Consider the following 15,000-nt stretch of genomic DNA (forward strand, 5'->3'; position numbering starts at 1 on the left):
AGGGATTGTCACGCATTGTAGTGATTGGAGTAATTAGTCTAAAACAACCGTTGCGTTAGTTTTTGGGTTAAGAATATTGCTTTCAAGTTTCAAGTTTATTTAAAAATACTGCTTCTCAGCGCTATTTGAAATGGGTGCTTTATAAAGTCAAATGCTGTTTATCAGCGCTGTTTGTAGGCAGTCCGCAGTTGTCATACACCTCCCTGAAATGTTAACAGTTTTAAATAATTTGCAAGCAGTAACACACAGTTTTGAGTTTGCTATACATGTTTCGGATGACCAAAATCCATCGTCAGTTGCGAATACAAATGAGCCGCTAGTCGGTCTGATATAAAAGATAGCTAAATAAGAAGTATGAATACTAAATAACAACGTGAATATGCGGCACTAGAAAATACAGTAATACTAAAAAACAATGGGTATTTGACACGGAAAAATTAAAATGAAAGTATTAAATTGACATGATTGACTTGCTTGTTAAATGAGGGGTTTTCCCAACCTATGTGTAAGGCCTCCTTGGTTTTTAGTTGAAAAGGCGTGGAGGCGGTGTCAAGGATTGAAAAGTAATTCTCTCAGCACAAATCTCTGCATGTTTTTGACCCATAAATGTGCTCAAAGATGTGAGTTCTTATCGGATGTTAAATGTTCACAAACACGTGTAGCAAGATGTCGGTTTGTCTCGCCGTTCACGTGTTCGTGAACATTTAACATCCGATAAGAACTCATCTTTCAGCACATTTATGGGTCAGAAACATGCAGAGATTTGGGCTCAGAGAATTGCTTTTCAATCCTTGACACCGCCTCCACGCCTTTTCAACTGAAAATCAAGGAGGCCTTACACATAGGTTGGGAAAACCCCTCATTAAACAAGCAAGTCAAATCATGTCAATTTAACACTTTCATTTCAATTTTTCCATGTCAAATACCCATTGTTTTTGTATCATTGTATTTCCTAGTGCCCCATATTCACGTTGTTATTTAGTATTCCTACCGTTCTTATTTAGCTATCTTTTATATCAGACCGACTAGCGGTTTTCATTTGTATTCGCAACTGACGATGGATGTTGGTCATCCGAAACATGTATTGCAAACTCAAAACTTGTGTTTCTACCTAAAATTTTTTTTGATGTCTGCTACTAGTTTGCAAGTTTTAAATAAGTGCGTAAACGAATTGAGGGATTAACCCTAATTACTAAAATGCAGGCAGTCCCCCTAACCTTACACGAAAGCTAACCATTCATAATAAGTGCTTTTAATTACATTATTATTGCTTGATATCAGCAGGCAAGTCAGAAATTTAAAGAAAACGACAAAACTTTTGAAATTACAAGACACGTTTCGACAGAAACTTCTGTCATCTTCAGTTGATTAATGTACAAAGCGTTATGTTGAATTTATAAGTACGGAAAAAGTGCTAATTATGCCAGTAACAACGTAATGTACATAAAACGTGACAATGTGAGAGTTAAAAGGATAGTTTTAGATTTACGTGATGCAGTTGTTGATTAAGAGAAGGTTGTTCTCTTTCAATATGAAAAGCTTCTTTTATCTTGAGTTGAAAAGTCGTAGAGGCGTGATCTAAAATATGGAAACATTCCCCTGAAGACAGGGCGCGACATTGTTCGGAATTCAGTAGGTGTTTGAAAATGTGAGAGGCCCTATCACTGACTAAGTGCTCACGCACGCGTGTGGAAAAGACCCTATCCCTGGAGGGCTTCGTTCACGTGTGGTTTATAAGTTTGTATGTGCGGGCTGTAATGCCTGTTACGTCGGCGAAACAACCTGGCATTTTTCCACACGCGTGTGTGTGGACTTAGTCAGTGATAGGGCCTCTCACATTTTCAAACACCTACAGAATTCCGAACAATGTCGCGCCCTGTCTTCAGGAGAATGTTTCCATATTTTAGATCACGCCTCTACGACTTTTCAACTCAAGATAAAAGAAGCTTTTCATATTGAAAGAGAACAACCTTCTCTTAATCAACAACTGTATCACGTAAATCTAAAACTATCCTTTTAATTCTCACATTGTCACGTTTTATGTACATTCCGTTGTTACTGGCATAATTAGCACTTTTTCCGTACTTATAAATTCAACTTAACGCTTTGTACATTAATCAACTGAAGATGACAGAAGTTTCTGTCGAAACATGTCTTGTAATTTCAAAAGTTTTGTCGTTTTCTTTAAATTATTATTGCTACTTGGTGTGACGGCTCGCGATCTCCTGGGTCTCGGGAGATAGCGAGAAGAAAATAAGAGAAAACTAAGGGTAAAACAACGTATTTCACACCCCTTCCCACAAACCCGCAACACAGCATAAATTTTTAGTAAACGCATACGACTAATTAAAGATAAAAGTTAACTACAAGTAAAACAGTTACGACAGTTACTATCTCTAAATTAACTAATCTTACTTAGATTTACTTAATGCTAATATATACTTAAACGACAATACAAAATGAACTAAATACTTTACTTTAATATTTGCAGACAATAAGTTCAGTTCTTCGTCAGCCTTCGTGCCTTCTCAAGGTTCTTGTTAGTCCAACCGGCTAATCCTGCAACCATCCACTACCTCTTCCAGCAAACCAACAAACGTAGTCACGTCTTCTGTCAGTCCACAAGACTCTCACTTTCGTCGCCGAACTTTTCCTCCAAAAACTTCCAGTATAAATATATTTGCCACCGCCGACAAAGGAGTTTTGTCTGGGAATTTCGCGGTCGGCTCCCACCAATGACTCTTGGCAGTGTTTCTCTTTTCAACTTTCTTTAAACTTTCACCTTTCCACTTTGGCTTCTCTTCGGCTTTCCTTCTCCTAGCAGTCTTCTTGTCGACTGATCTTTTTCCACCCGCCTTTACAACACGCTACTTACATTTATATCTTTACATAACAATGCACTCCACATCAACACTTATTGAAAAACCTATTGTTAAAACACGACCCTAACGAACCAATAGTTACAAAAGCATCTCCACAATGGAGACTTAAAAGAACAAATAGACTAACAAGCTATTCTCTAATGTACTAATTGCGGTAGACTACGATACGAAATTAACACTAAGTAATTAACACGAGCGGAATAAACTATGAACTAACGAAACAAAGAACTAAAGAAAAAGAAATTTTGTGACACTTGGTGAAATATAAATCTCTCGTTTTGCTCAACTTATCCGCTAAAACTAAAACGCTACGAAGAGACTTTCGATCACCTATTGTAGCTGCTACGACAGCTCGACTTATCGCCATAACTTTGAACACTACGCAATCTGACGAAATGCACTGATATTCATTTACAAAATGTGGATGACTGAGGATTCCGTGTGAGTATAACGTGAAACAATGCTTGTTGAAAAAAGTTAGAAGGAATCGATTAGTTACGCAAAGCAATAAGGAACTATAAAAGAAGATATTACTTAATTTACTAACAGGAAATGATTCTTTGGAACCAACATAGAATGCCATGCATAGATTACGTGAACTAATAATCATGACCTTGCGATTCTGTGCCCTGAGATATCTGGTCTTTATTTCATTCACTCGAAAGTAGGTAGCAAGTGGGGAAAAAAGAGGTTGACTTACTTCATTGAATATGGCAGAGACCTTCCAAGATTGAAACAAGAATCCATTTTTAGAAGAGCCTTGCAATACTGGGCCGATGTATCAGCGTTGTCCTTTTTCAAGACAAACAATGTCTATGGGGCTGATATCCAAATAAGGTATCTTTTTTATCCTTATATGCCGTCACTATTGTTTTGTCTATGGCGGTGTCCAACTAGAAAGCTGTGCTTCTTTGGACACCGTACACTTATTCATGAGCTAATTTTCTATTGGTATGTATCTCTTTTTTCCACCTATGCTCTTTCGCAAGACAATCTGCGTGTAAATAATTTTAAAGTGCGAACAATAAAAGAAATTAAAATTAAAATTAGAATTTTACTAACTCACAGAAACATTTCTTATCACGAGAAAGTCTGAGGTAGCCTGTACTGGCTTCCTTGTATTTCATTTTGCATTTCTTTAGCTTTGGCTCCAGGACACATGATAGCGTACGAGGCGAGAAAACCTGCCATTACCCTTTTGACGGCCCCGGAAAAGTTTTGGCGCACGCTTTCTTTCCGTCAGATGGACGCGCCCATTTTGATGAGGATGAAATGTTCACTGATCAGATCTCAAGGGGAACCAATCTATTGTGGGTTGCCACTCATGAGTTCGGTCATGCACTTGGTATTGAGCATTCGGACGTTCGTGATTCTATTATGTATCCCTATTACACTGGATACGTGCCAAACATGCGGCTTCACTCAGCTGATATAGAAGCCATCCGCTCTCTCTACGGTAATATAATACATACAGGCAGCTCCCGCTGTCTAAGTGCTTTCATGAAGTCTCTTTAAATTTGGACAATGGTTCAAAGATGTTTCCCCGTTAGACGTTCGTGAGGCTTTAAAGTGCCCCTGTGACCAAAATATCAATTCTTATTTTTCTTTGGATTTCAAAACTGAGTTGAATAACCAAACCAAAGTTTTAAGCCTTGGTTTCAAAAAGACACCTGTTTATTTTAAATGGAATTTTCCTATTTAATGGTCCGCCATTACTAAAGTAGCTGGATCGAAGAGAAAATTAAGTCAAAGGCTTACAAGCTCAATAATTCTATGCAGCAGGGGAGTTTTGGGCTTTCAGACTTTTACACTCGCGTTTTGCATATATAATAAGCTGCATTCACACGCTGAAGTTCTAAGCCAGTGAGCCTTTGACGTCACTTTTTCCTGGACTCCAATGAGTCAGTTTTGAACGTGAGTAATGGCGGACCGTGAAATATAAAACTTACGCTCAGCGTAAACGGCCTATTGGACAAAAATCATAGCTCAAAATTTTGTCATTCAGGTGTTAAGCAAACACACTCTCAAAATCTGAAGAAAAAAGGAGTTATTTTTTTTTATCAAAGGGGCACTTTAATGAATGGGAATATGGCATCTACAATAATTTAAACAAGGTCATATACAGTCATGTACTTTTAGATACGTGGGAAGCTTCTTGTCACGGGATCGGCTGCACTGACACAAAGCAAACGTGGAATGAACAAACAAGCAAATAATTTGAACGAAAGAAATGTGTATTTGAAGAGCGAGTTACAGACGAAAGATTGAGATATGTTTTCTATAACCTGCTTTTCCAAAACACACAGTTTCTTTTGTCCATCTTTCCTTTCACGGGAACATGCCGTACACATGAGCTCCTCGGAGTGACTGGTCCCAGTTGTGCGGCTGCATAGCTTAGTTAGGTCTGAGAGCATTGCACCTGGATCGCAGAGGTCAAGGTTTGAATCCCGTCGAATTGAAGCCACTTAAGCTTTTCAGGTGTCTGTGAAACAACTTCTTACATTGTCCAGATAAGTGCAAGAATCACTTTAATCTTTCCTAAACAAATACTTTGCCATTTTTGACGTAACTTGTGAGGAGATGAGTTTTGAGTACAATGCTTTGAAGTTAACAAGAGAGAAGAGAAGAAAGAAGAGAGGAGAGAAGATGCATGTTTCTGGGAAAATCTGAAATTTAACAAATTTTTTTTGTTTCTTTTTATTGTTTTTATCAATAAAAAAATTTTAAGGGGTCACTAACACAAAATTGCAAACTTGCAAAAAGAGACGCGTGATACCATAACGAGTGACACCATTGACATTTTTAATTTCTGAGCTTGTTTTTCACACTTCATTATTTCTTTTTGAAAAGGCTATGGTGGTGGCAGCATTGGTGGAGGAGGATTTCGTAAGTATTGTTATTGTTACTCCTCTACCTTCATTTCAATTTCAGTGTTTTATTCAAATTATATTTTCCTCCTCTTCTTTATTCTATAGAAAATATTTTGATCATATTTAAACCACGAATTTCGACTTGCTGTTCGCGGAAGTTTCTTATTATTACTAAATGTCGTTGCAATGTGGAGCGTCAAACAGCTACTGTTTCTCAGTTTAGGTGTACTTAATATTTCTTTAGTTTTGCAGTTTATCGTCAACTAGTAAACAAGTTTTTTCCGGTTAGTTCTTTAAGTGTATTGCAGTCAAAATATGTAAACGAAAGTACGACAGAGAAGTAGTTTTCTTCATCGAGAAGGAAAAACAGTTCACGAGATCGAAGCAATTTGTTAACTCAGAAAAACAAAACCTTCTCCAATTTGGTTGTCATGGTAACATCACTACAACCCAAGAATTGACAAATGCCAACTTGTTCTCATATATTTCTTAGAAGGTCACTAAAAAGTTTTGCGACGTTAAAGTACATTTGGCTAAGTTGATGTTGAGTGACATTTTCGAGATTAAAGCAGGGAGTTATCACATTAAATCCAGGAAGCGTGCAAACTCCTACTAAACAGCTAACACCACAAAATATATGTATGTAATGGCAAAATGGTGTATGTCATTTTAGGGTTTATACTTTTAAAGCTGCAAATATCAGTTCTGTGGTTATGTTAACTGTAAGTTGTTCTGCACAGCTTATAACCTGCGATCAGGCCCATTTTTAGCTTCGCCCATGTGTTCTCTTATGTCGTCGCTCGCTAAAATTGGGCCTGACCAAAAGTCTCTCAAGAATTCCGGACGGTCGGCCAAATTTTGGCCGACCAAACTCGTGATCTGATTGGCTGTTGAAATGCCGGAAGTGAAAATGCCATCGTGATTGCGCGGAGCTCTCGCGAACTCCTCGAGACTAATCCGCCATAAGTGTACGAAAAAATTTGCTCCCTTTTGTTCTTACAATGCCGTGGACGGTGCAACTTGATTTTATTTGTATAAATGGAGATATGCCATCTGAAACATCTCATAACTTGTCCAAAATCGGGTTTGAATCTCTGGAACGAGTGAAAATAGCGATTCCGTTGTCGAGCTCTGTGGCCATGGGGTTGAAAGTACTTTGGCACAAACTTCCCTGATGTTTTGAAAGGTAAATAGCTGGTTCTCAGTTTCAAATGGCAATGAAAGCCGATGCATATTGGTTTCCTGGATGAGACAAGGGCCATATATATCAACAGGAGGAGATGCTGATAAAATCGCAAGTTACACGAATGCATGTTTTGAATATCTGTGTATCAAACGGCGCCCTTTATTTATTTACTGTACGTGACACGGTTTGTTTGCACACTTCATAATATTTCCAGTTGATTTAACTTTAAACTCGCACTCCAGAAACTAAAATGGCATGTTTCCAGAGAGATCAATTGTACAACAATAAAATAAACTTTGCGAGTCCATCTTACTGTCCATACTCCATCAAAAAATTAACAGCCAAACTTATCATGATTTTACTGCGCGCAATTCTAGAAATACACTGCAACTGAAGATATTACCCGAAAAAATCACCAAAGAAACCTTCATGGGCAAACACGTTAAAGGAATAATGTATTTCTCTTTTTTTTTCTTTAAAAATCTATTGCCAAACCGTCCAACGACAAAATGCTTGGTTATCTCAATTACAAATTAAGATGTCAAGCTTAAAAGATTGCATATTCAGTGAAGTTCGGAGGGAGAATTACACCGGCCTTTGCCGCAATATAGTCGTCGAAAACATTCCTCATGCTTTAAATGTGTTTTTCTCAAATTAAAGCCAACGGTAACTTTCGAATTCGTTTACAATATTCCTCCCACGGTAATTAACTCTGGTCAAAACAAAATTGCGTGAATCTGCCGTCCACGCGTGTATTGGTGTAATGGAAGTAAATTTGATTGGCCGATGAAGGACATGTCAATCAATCAAAAAAAGTAGGCGGAAGGAATTTCGAAGAGGAATTTGGTCAGGCTCTATTTTTCGTTTCGCCAACTCCACAACACGCGAAACTAAAATAGAGCCTGATCGCAGGTTACACAGCTTATGGCGATGAAAATCGGGAATGACATTTATGGAAATATCTGTGCAATGAGCACGACTACATATTAAAACATTGCCGAGGAACCTGTGGAAGGTGTAATTAAGGTGCATATATGTATGGTGACTACACAGTACTAAGCAAATGGTAAATGTCACGCGAGATATTTCATGCTGTGTCACGAGAAAGTACTGTACATGTCCCGGAAATAAGCTAGCACTATCGTAGACTATCCAACATTGTACTGAGGTTTTCTGCATTCTCCACGTTACGAGATATTTTTTTCTCCATTTCCGGAGTATTGCGCTATATAAGTTCTTAAGTTATTATTATTATCATCATCATCATCATCATTATTATTATTATTATTATTACAGCATTATGATATCATGAAATTAACGTTAAAATAGATAACAACATAAACGCATAGAGATAGGCATGCAAGAAAACTTCACTGAGTTTAGGCCAATTCCGCAGTTCATACACATGAAAATTCGTATATTCCTAAATCATTTCATTCACCTTTAATTTAAGAGCCATAACTTAAATTCTCAAGTGATCCGCTCCTACGCTTTCCCGGTAGCTCAGCTTGTATATCAAGAAAAACAATCGCGCGGTCCCTGATTGATGCAGTGTTCGAATCCCATTCAAGACTAAAGTTTTCAGCGGGCTCGCTCGCTTGCAATTGGTTAAGTTACTTATATAGCGGCGATGATGATCTTTCTACTGACCCTTGAGACTTGAAAACCAAACGAGAGCCAACACCGCAACCATCGTGGTAGTAAAAGGAAAGATTAACTCTCCACCTCTACTCGGAAGACCAAGCCTAGACAAACTTGGCATGCTAAAGATTGATGCGACTGGTGGATTACAAGAACCCAACAAAGCCGTGAAGAAAATCGAAAACGAGACTCGTCAGCTCGAGAAAATCCTAGATCAGTGCAAGAATCTTTTCCAAGGAGTTGGCAAGGCAACAAGAGATGGCTAAGAGATACAAATCCATCTGCCTATGAAAGAAGACGCCATACCAATCTCCCAGAAACCTAGACGTGTCCCATGCCATCTCATTGAACCACTCCAGAACAGAATTGAAAAGTTTGTCGCGAACGACATCATGAAGAAAGTCCTGACCACGAAGCGATCACCTGGTGCTCACCAATCGTTGTGCAACCAAAGCCCAAGAACCCTTAAGACACCAGAGTCAGCCTGGACCTCCGCCTCCTAAACAAATCAGTGCTCCGCACACGAAACATTCAAGCCCCAATTACAGAAGATTTTGTAACCGAATTCAGAGAATGTAAGGTCTTTAGCAAACTAGACCTTAACCATGGTTACCATCAATTCTGCCAATTCTTTCATAGGCAGATGGATTTGAAATCAGAATTGCTGAACAGGAATTTGTTGCTGAACAGATCCTGAGGAATCCAAACAACACCAATAATATCTGGAAAGCAATCCGCCATTGCATCCCTAATAAATCTACATCCCAGCGAATATTCAGTAAGAACGACAAAACTGTTGCAGACGAATTTAATCAGTTCTTCGTATCTGTTGGTCAGAGTACTGTCGACAAAATCACATCCCTAGCTAATGAATGCAATCTAACACTTAACCAGAATTATTTTACACCGAGACAATACGCCCTTTCAGACCAGTTCACACTGAGTACCATTGATTATAAACAAATAGAACGTATAATAACAATGATGCCTTCTAATAAGGCCCCTGGGATAGACAAAATTCCGATTCGCGTCATCAAAGATTGTCTTAATCCAATTGTTCACACAATCACGTCTATTGTTAATGCATCCTTTCTAACATGTGTTTTTCCATCAAAATGGAAAACAGCTGAGGTTACACCAATTCCAAAAGACGGCGACCACGAACAGGCAAACAACAATAGGCCCATATCACTCCTACCAGTTTTATCTAAGGTTTGCGAAAGGGTTGTACATAATCAGCTCACTTCATATCTGCAATCAAATGACACCCTATCAAAGACTCAAAGCGGTAACAAGAAATGGAATTCGTGTGAAACATCTGTCATTGAAACAACCGACACAATTCTTAACGCTATTGATAAAAAGAAGTTAACTGCTGTTGTACTCTTAGATATGACCAAAGCCTTTGATAGTGTTAATCACGAGACATTAATTTTAAAATTGCAAGATGTCGGAACCTCCAGTCATACTCTCCAATGGTTTCGCAGTTACCTAAGCAACAGGAAACAAGTAGTACGAATCCACTCAACGCTGTCTGAGCCTTTGCCTGTGACCAGTGGTGTACCTCAAGGGAGTATTTTGGGGCCAGTACTATTTAGCATATATACGAGTGATCTTTCCTCGATACCACAGAAATGCAGCACCCAGAGTTACGTAGATGATACGAAACTCATTACTTCCTTTCAACTAAAAGACAACCTGGATGCAATTACTGGTTTGAAAGACGATCTGTTTAAAATAGGAGAATGGTGCTCCAATAACTTCTTGTTACTTAATCCTAGCAAAACCAAGTTAATGATATTTGGCAGCAGGCAAATGCGTGCAAAATTGCAATTTCATTCCCTTCCCTTTATGGGAAAGGACATCATGCCTTCAGACACTGCTAAAGACCTGGGCGTGATTTTGGATTCTAATTTAACTTACGATGAACACATAATTAAAACGGCTTCTTCTTGCATGTCCTGCCTCGGCCAAATAAACCGCGTCAAGCATGTTTTTGACAAACGTACACTCCTGACGATTATCAACGCTTTAGTTTTTAGTAAATTATTTTATTGTTCCAATGTATGGGCAAACACGTCGAAGTGTAATATTAACAAACTGCAGGCTGTGCAAAACTTCGCCTGCCGCATTGTGAGCGGCGCGCGTAAATATGACCATATTACGCCTATTCGTAAAGAGCTCAATTGGCTACCTGTGGCAAACCAGTTATATTACCGAAGCGCTATAATGGCCTTTAAATGTATGACGGGCCACGCCCCTGAATATCTGTCTTCAAAATTTTTAAAGCGAGCCGAGGTGAGCGGTCGTAGCACCAGAAACTCTCAATTGTTGAACATTCCACTTTTTAAAACCGCTAGCGGCCAAAGAACCTTTTATTATAGAATAGTTAATTTATGGAACTCTTTAGATTACAATTTTAAACTGTGTGATTCAGTCACTGTTTTTAAAAATCACCTGAGGACCAAATTACTTAAAGAACTGTAATTTAATACTTATATATTTTAACAATTTTTAAAATTTTATCTTTTATCTTTTAATTGTAAATAGGAATATATTTGTGTTAATATTGTCTTTGAAAAGCCCCTTGGGGAAAGTCAATAAAGTATGTATGTATATGTATGTATGTATCCCGAATCACGCAAGACTATGACATTTTCCACTCCATGGGGAAACTACCGGTACAAACGCCTGGCCTTCGGAGGACTCAATAGTCAAGACCTGTTCGACGCAGAGATCAGCAAGGTTATATCAGACACCCCCAAGGTTCTCAATAACCGTGACGACATCATGATCAGTGGTAGAGACTGGGACGAGCAAAAAAAGTCTGTTGCACAACTGCTACAGAGACTGGAGGATCACAACATGAACCTGCGACGTGAAAAGTGCGAGTTTGGAAAAGCGTCCATCGACTTCCACGGACACCTGTTTAGACAAGAAGTCCTTAAACCGAGCCCAACCAAGATTCAAGCTGTACAAAACTGTACTCCACCAGCATTCAAAGAGGAACTAGTCTCTATTCTCCAAATGGTAGCCTACCTATCTAATTGTAGGTATTTTAGTAACTTCTCCAGTCGGTACGAGCCACTGCGAAAGCTGACAAAAGCCAACGCAAAGTTTGAGTGGTCGACAGAACAAGAAAAAGCCTTCAAGGACCTGAAAGCCGCCATCACCGCAGCCCCAGTCCTAATCCCGTACCATCCAGAGCGAGAAGCACTCATCATCTGCGACGGAAGCCCCGAAGGACTGGGAGGAGGACTGTTTCAGAAGACTGACAAAGGATTCCAACCTGTACACTATGTGAGCCGGACCTTAATTGACACAGAGAAGAGGTACTCTCAAATAGAGAGAGAGAGGCACTGGCAGCAGAATTTACTACAACCAGGCTCCAGATGTATCTGCTTGGCGCACCAAAATTCAAGTTAGCAACAGACCACAAGGCACTGCTTCCACTGCTCAACAATCTAACAGCTAAACTACCACCGCGTATTGAAAGACTCGCCTTGAAAATGCAGAACCTCGACTTCGAAGTGATTCACATCCCTGGTAAAACCAACATGACTGACTACATGTCCCGACACCCACTGCCAGAGACAGGGCCCGACCGTTTCGAGAAATATGTTAATTGCCACTGTCTAATCAGAGCACGCTGTAGTCCTGGACAAAATCAAAGAAGAAACCGCAAAAGACAGAGAGCTTGCAAAGCTCGCTGTGGCCATGCAAACAGGCAAATGGACCAAGACCGAACCAGACCTCAAGCCATACTTTGGCCTGAGTGCAGAGCTATACATGGCCGAAGGACTGATCCTGAGAATCACTGACAGAAAGGATTATCCAGATAGCCCACAAGCAAGGACTAAAGAAATGCTACACCGAAAGTACTGGTTTCCCATCGTGAACTCTCGCATTGACGCCGTTGTGAGCCCTTGCTTCGACTGCCGGATAGCAACAAACATACGAAACTATCGACAGAGACCCTCCGAAACAGTTGCAATTACGGTACCAGCACTGAATATGTTTCATTGATTAGGTGCATGTCGATAGATTATTATTTATTGATTAAGTGACTGATTAGTTGCACGTTAAGAAAACCAAGAACTAGGTTGAGACATGAATTTTGAGAAAACGGATCTGAAGAAGGAGGAGTGTAGCAATTATATCATTGACACACGTGATTTAATAATTTACTACCAATGTAACATGATCATCCAACATTAGAGATTACAGTGAATTACATCTGAGAGTGAACGCGTGTACTTCCTTCGTCTTGCCCGATCACTACAGAACCCGTGACCTCGCGATACCGGTGCGACGCTCTAACCAACTGAGTTATGAAGCCACTGACGTTGGGAGCTGGTCATTTGTGGGTTCCAATGTTCCCGGGAAGAATTAATCAACGATGAATTGATATATGAAATTAATCATATAAGAACTGCGGATATGTAATCAAGTGAAGCTATGATCTTCGCAGTTATGAACGAGGATCATAGCTTCACTTGATTTCATATCCGCAGTTCATATACGATTCATTTCATATATCATTTCATCGTTGATGATTCTATATTATTATTATTATTGTAATTATTAGTTTTTAGTTCTATTATTTTAGTATTACACTTCTAAATCCTAGCTCATCAATTCAGTTTGTCTCTAAAATGCTCGAACAAATGCCAGCATAATGTACAAAAGCCTAACTGTGATTCCTTTCCCATCATTTTTTACAGGTTAGTTTCGGTCGTCTTAAGAACTCTAAAGACAGAGTGTATCTATCACAACTGATGCTTTTCAGCCCTGGGACGAGGTTTATCATAAATAAGAAATAAAACAAAACAAAAGTTAATTTTAGAGTTGCTTTTCGTTTGTAGCCAGGAATCACATATATAAAGAAAGAATATGTTAACTAATTGAGTTCATAACCTCCCGGAAGCAAGTGTTAGGGTTAGAGTTAGCAAGAAAAAGATCGTATTTATTTTCCTTTGCAAAATGATTAAGTTGCCATTACATTTTATACCCTCCAGCTTCATTTTAAAAAAGACCATATATTTTCTATTACGCTGGTCTTATAAAGAGTTGGTGAATGACATTGGATGGAATAATATGGACAAGGATGGGTTAGACTTAGTCTGATGGGTCTAAAAGGGTTTTACCACGGCCAGGAATACACTAGAAAAGCTTCACTGCTTCACTGATTTGAAAACATATGCTATGCCATTTTCTAAAAGCTCTGGTCTAAAAAAGAAAAAAATTCACAAAGGAAACAAGGACACAATATAATGAATGCAATAATAAAGAACTGTTGAAGGATACATTATGTTTTGGAGACTTTCTAATACATGTTGCTGTTCTTTACATGATCTTCAATCCAGTTGACAAAAGAACTTATTCGAACAAAAACCGAGAAGGTTTTTCCTGCAGGACAATCTGGTATCCCCCAGCTCACTGCACCTCTCAGGACAAATTTTCCATCTTCTAGACAAACAAGAGGTCCTCCGCTGTCACCATTACAACCGCTGACTTTACTCGTGCCACCAAAACCTGCGCAAACCATCGATCCATCATCCACGGGTTGGAAAAATGAATTTCCTTGTGAACAATTTTCATAACTAACGATTGGTATCTCGACTTGTTGAAGTGTTCTTGCTTTGGACCCGCGGGGCTCAATACGTCCCCAACCTAGGGATAAAAACTCCTGTTAGGTTTTGAATAAGTCAAGTGTAAAGTAAATACTCATTAAAAGCGGGCAAAATCTTAGTGTTCAAAGAGTCAGTAAAAGCAATAGTAGAGCAATGGCTCCGTTCAATTACCCACCAAGCCATGCGAGAGAACATTTCAGCTGCAGGTTCATGTATCCCACTTCAGGCAAATCAATAAATTAAATTTGATTGGATCAAAACGTGACAAACCATCATGTGTAATAAATTCTTGCAACGTCCCTTATAGGTTGATAGCATATTTTGTTGACTTTTTTTCTACTGTCCGGAACCAGCTATTTAATTTCACGATCCCCAGACTACAAAACTAAATTGTTTTTCTTCCACGTAAAGAGGTAAAGATGAAAAGTTGAAACTATCCCGCTGGCTTTTGTTTCTTTTCCATCTAATCGGAAGACAAATATCGACGCAGACCGGGGTGATTGCGCATTATTAAATTTTCGGCCTTGGGTATTGTGTTTCTAGCTTTCTGAGTAGTTCACTCAATCTCGGTTATCAGCTCATACACCATGTGACCTAATATAGAAACTGATTGCGTCAAGCGTAATAAGCTGGAAACTGTTTGGGTTTCACAAGTCCTTTGCATGACCGTGTCACGTGACCTTGTCGATCATAAAAATTACTCGTGGTACAAAATAGATGCCAAAAATGGAAAAAGCGTGATGAAATTAGTATGAAACTCAATTTTAAGGCCACTGACATTTATGTGA

At 39.0% G+C, this 15,000-nt stretch overlaps 2 protein-coding genes across 2 annotated transcripts in view; one reads left to right on the forward strand and one right to left on the reverse strand.

The window, feature by feature from the left end:
- The window catches only part of LOC137996261 (hatching enzyme-like), a 7,956-nt gene extending 3,555 nt beyond the window's left edge, over positions 1–4,401 (forward strand). The window contains exons 3-4 of the mRNA XM_068841673.1: positions 3,551–3,719; positions 4,025–4,401. Of these exons, the coding sequence (XP_068697774.1) occupies positions 3,551–3,719; positions 4,025–4,397 (542 nt within the window). The 3' untranslated portion in view covers positions 4,398–4,401. The remainder of the gene's footprint in view (positions 1–3,550; positions 3,720–4,024) is intronic.
- Positions 4,402–12,733: 8,332 nt separating this feature from the next.
- LOC137998086 (chymotrypsin-like elastase family member 1) overlaps positions 12,734–15,000 on the reverse strand; it is a 10,675-nt gene continuing 8,408 nt past the window's right edge. The window contains exon 4 of the mRNA XM_068844498.1: positions 12,734–14,252. Coding sequence (XP_068700599.1) covers positions 13,906–14,252 — 347 coding nt within the window. The 3' untranslated portion in view covers positions 12,734–13,905. The remainder of the gene's footprint in view (positions 14,253–15,000) is intronic.

Source organism: Montipora foliosa, chromosome 3 (assembly GCF_036669935.1).
Source record: "Montipora foliosa isolate CH-2021 chromosome 3, ASM3666993v2, whole genome shotgun sequence".
In the NCBI taxonomy this organism is placed as follows: Eukaryota; Metazoa; Cnidaria; class Anthozoa; order Scleractinia; family Acroporidae; genus Montipora; species Montipora foliosa.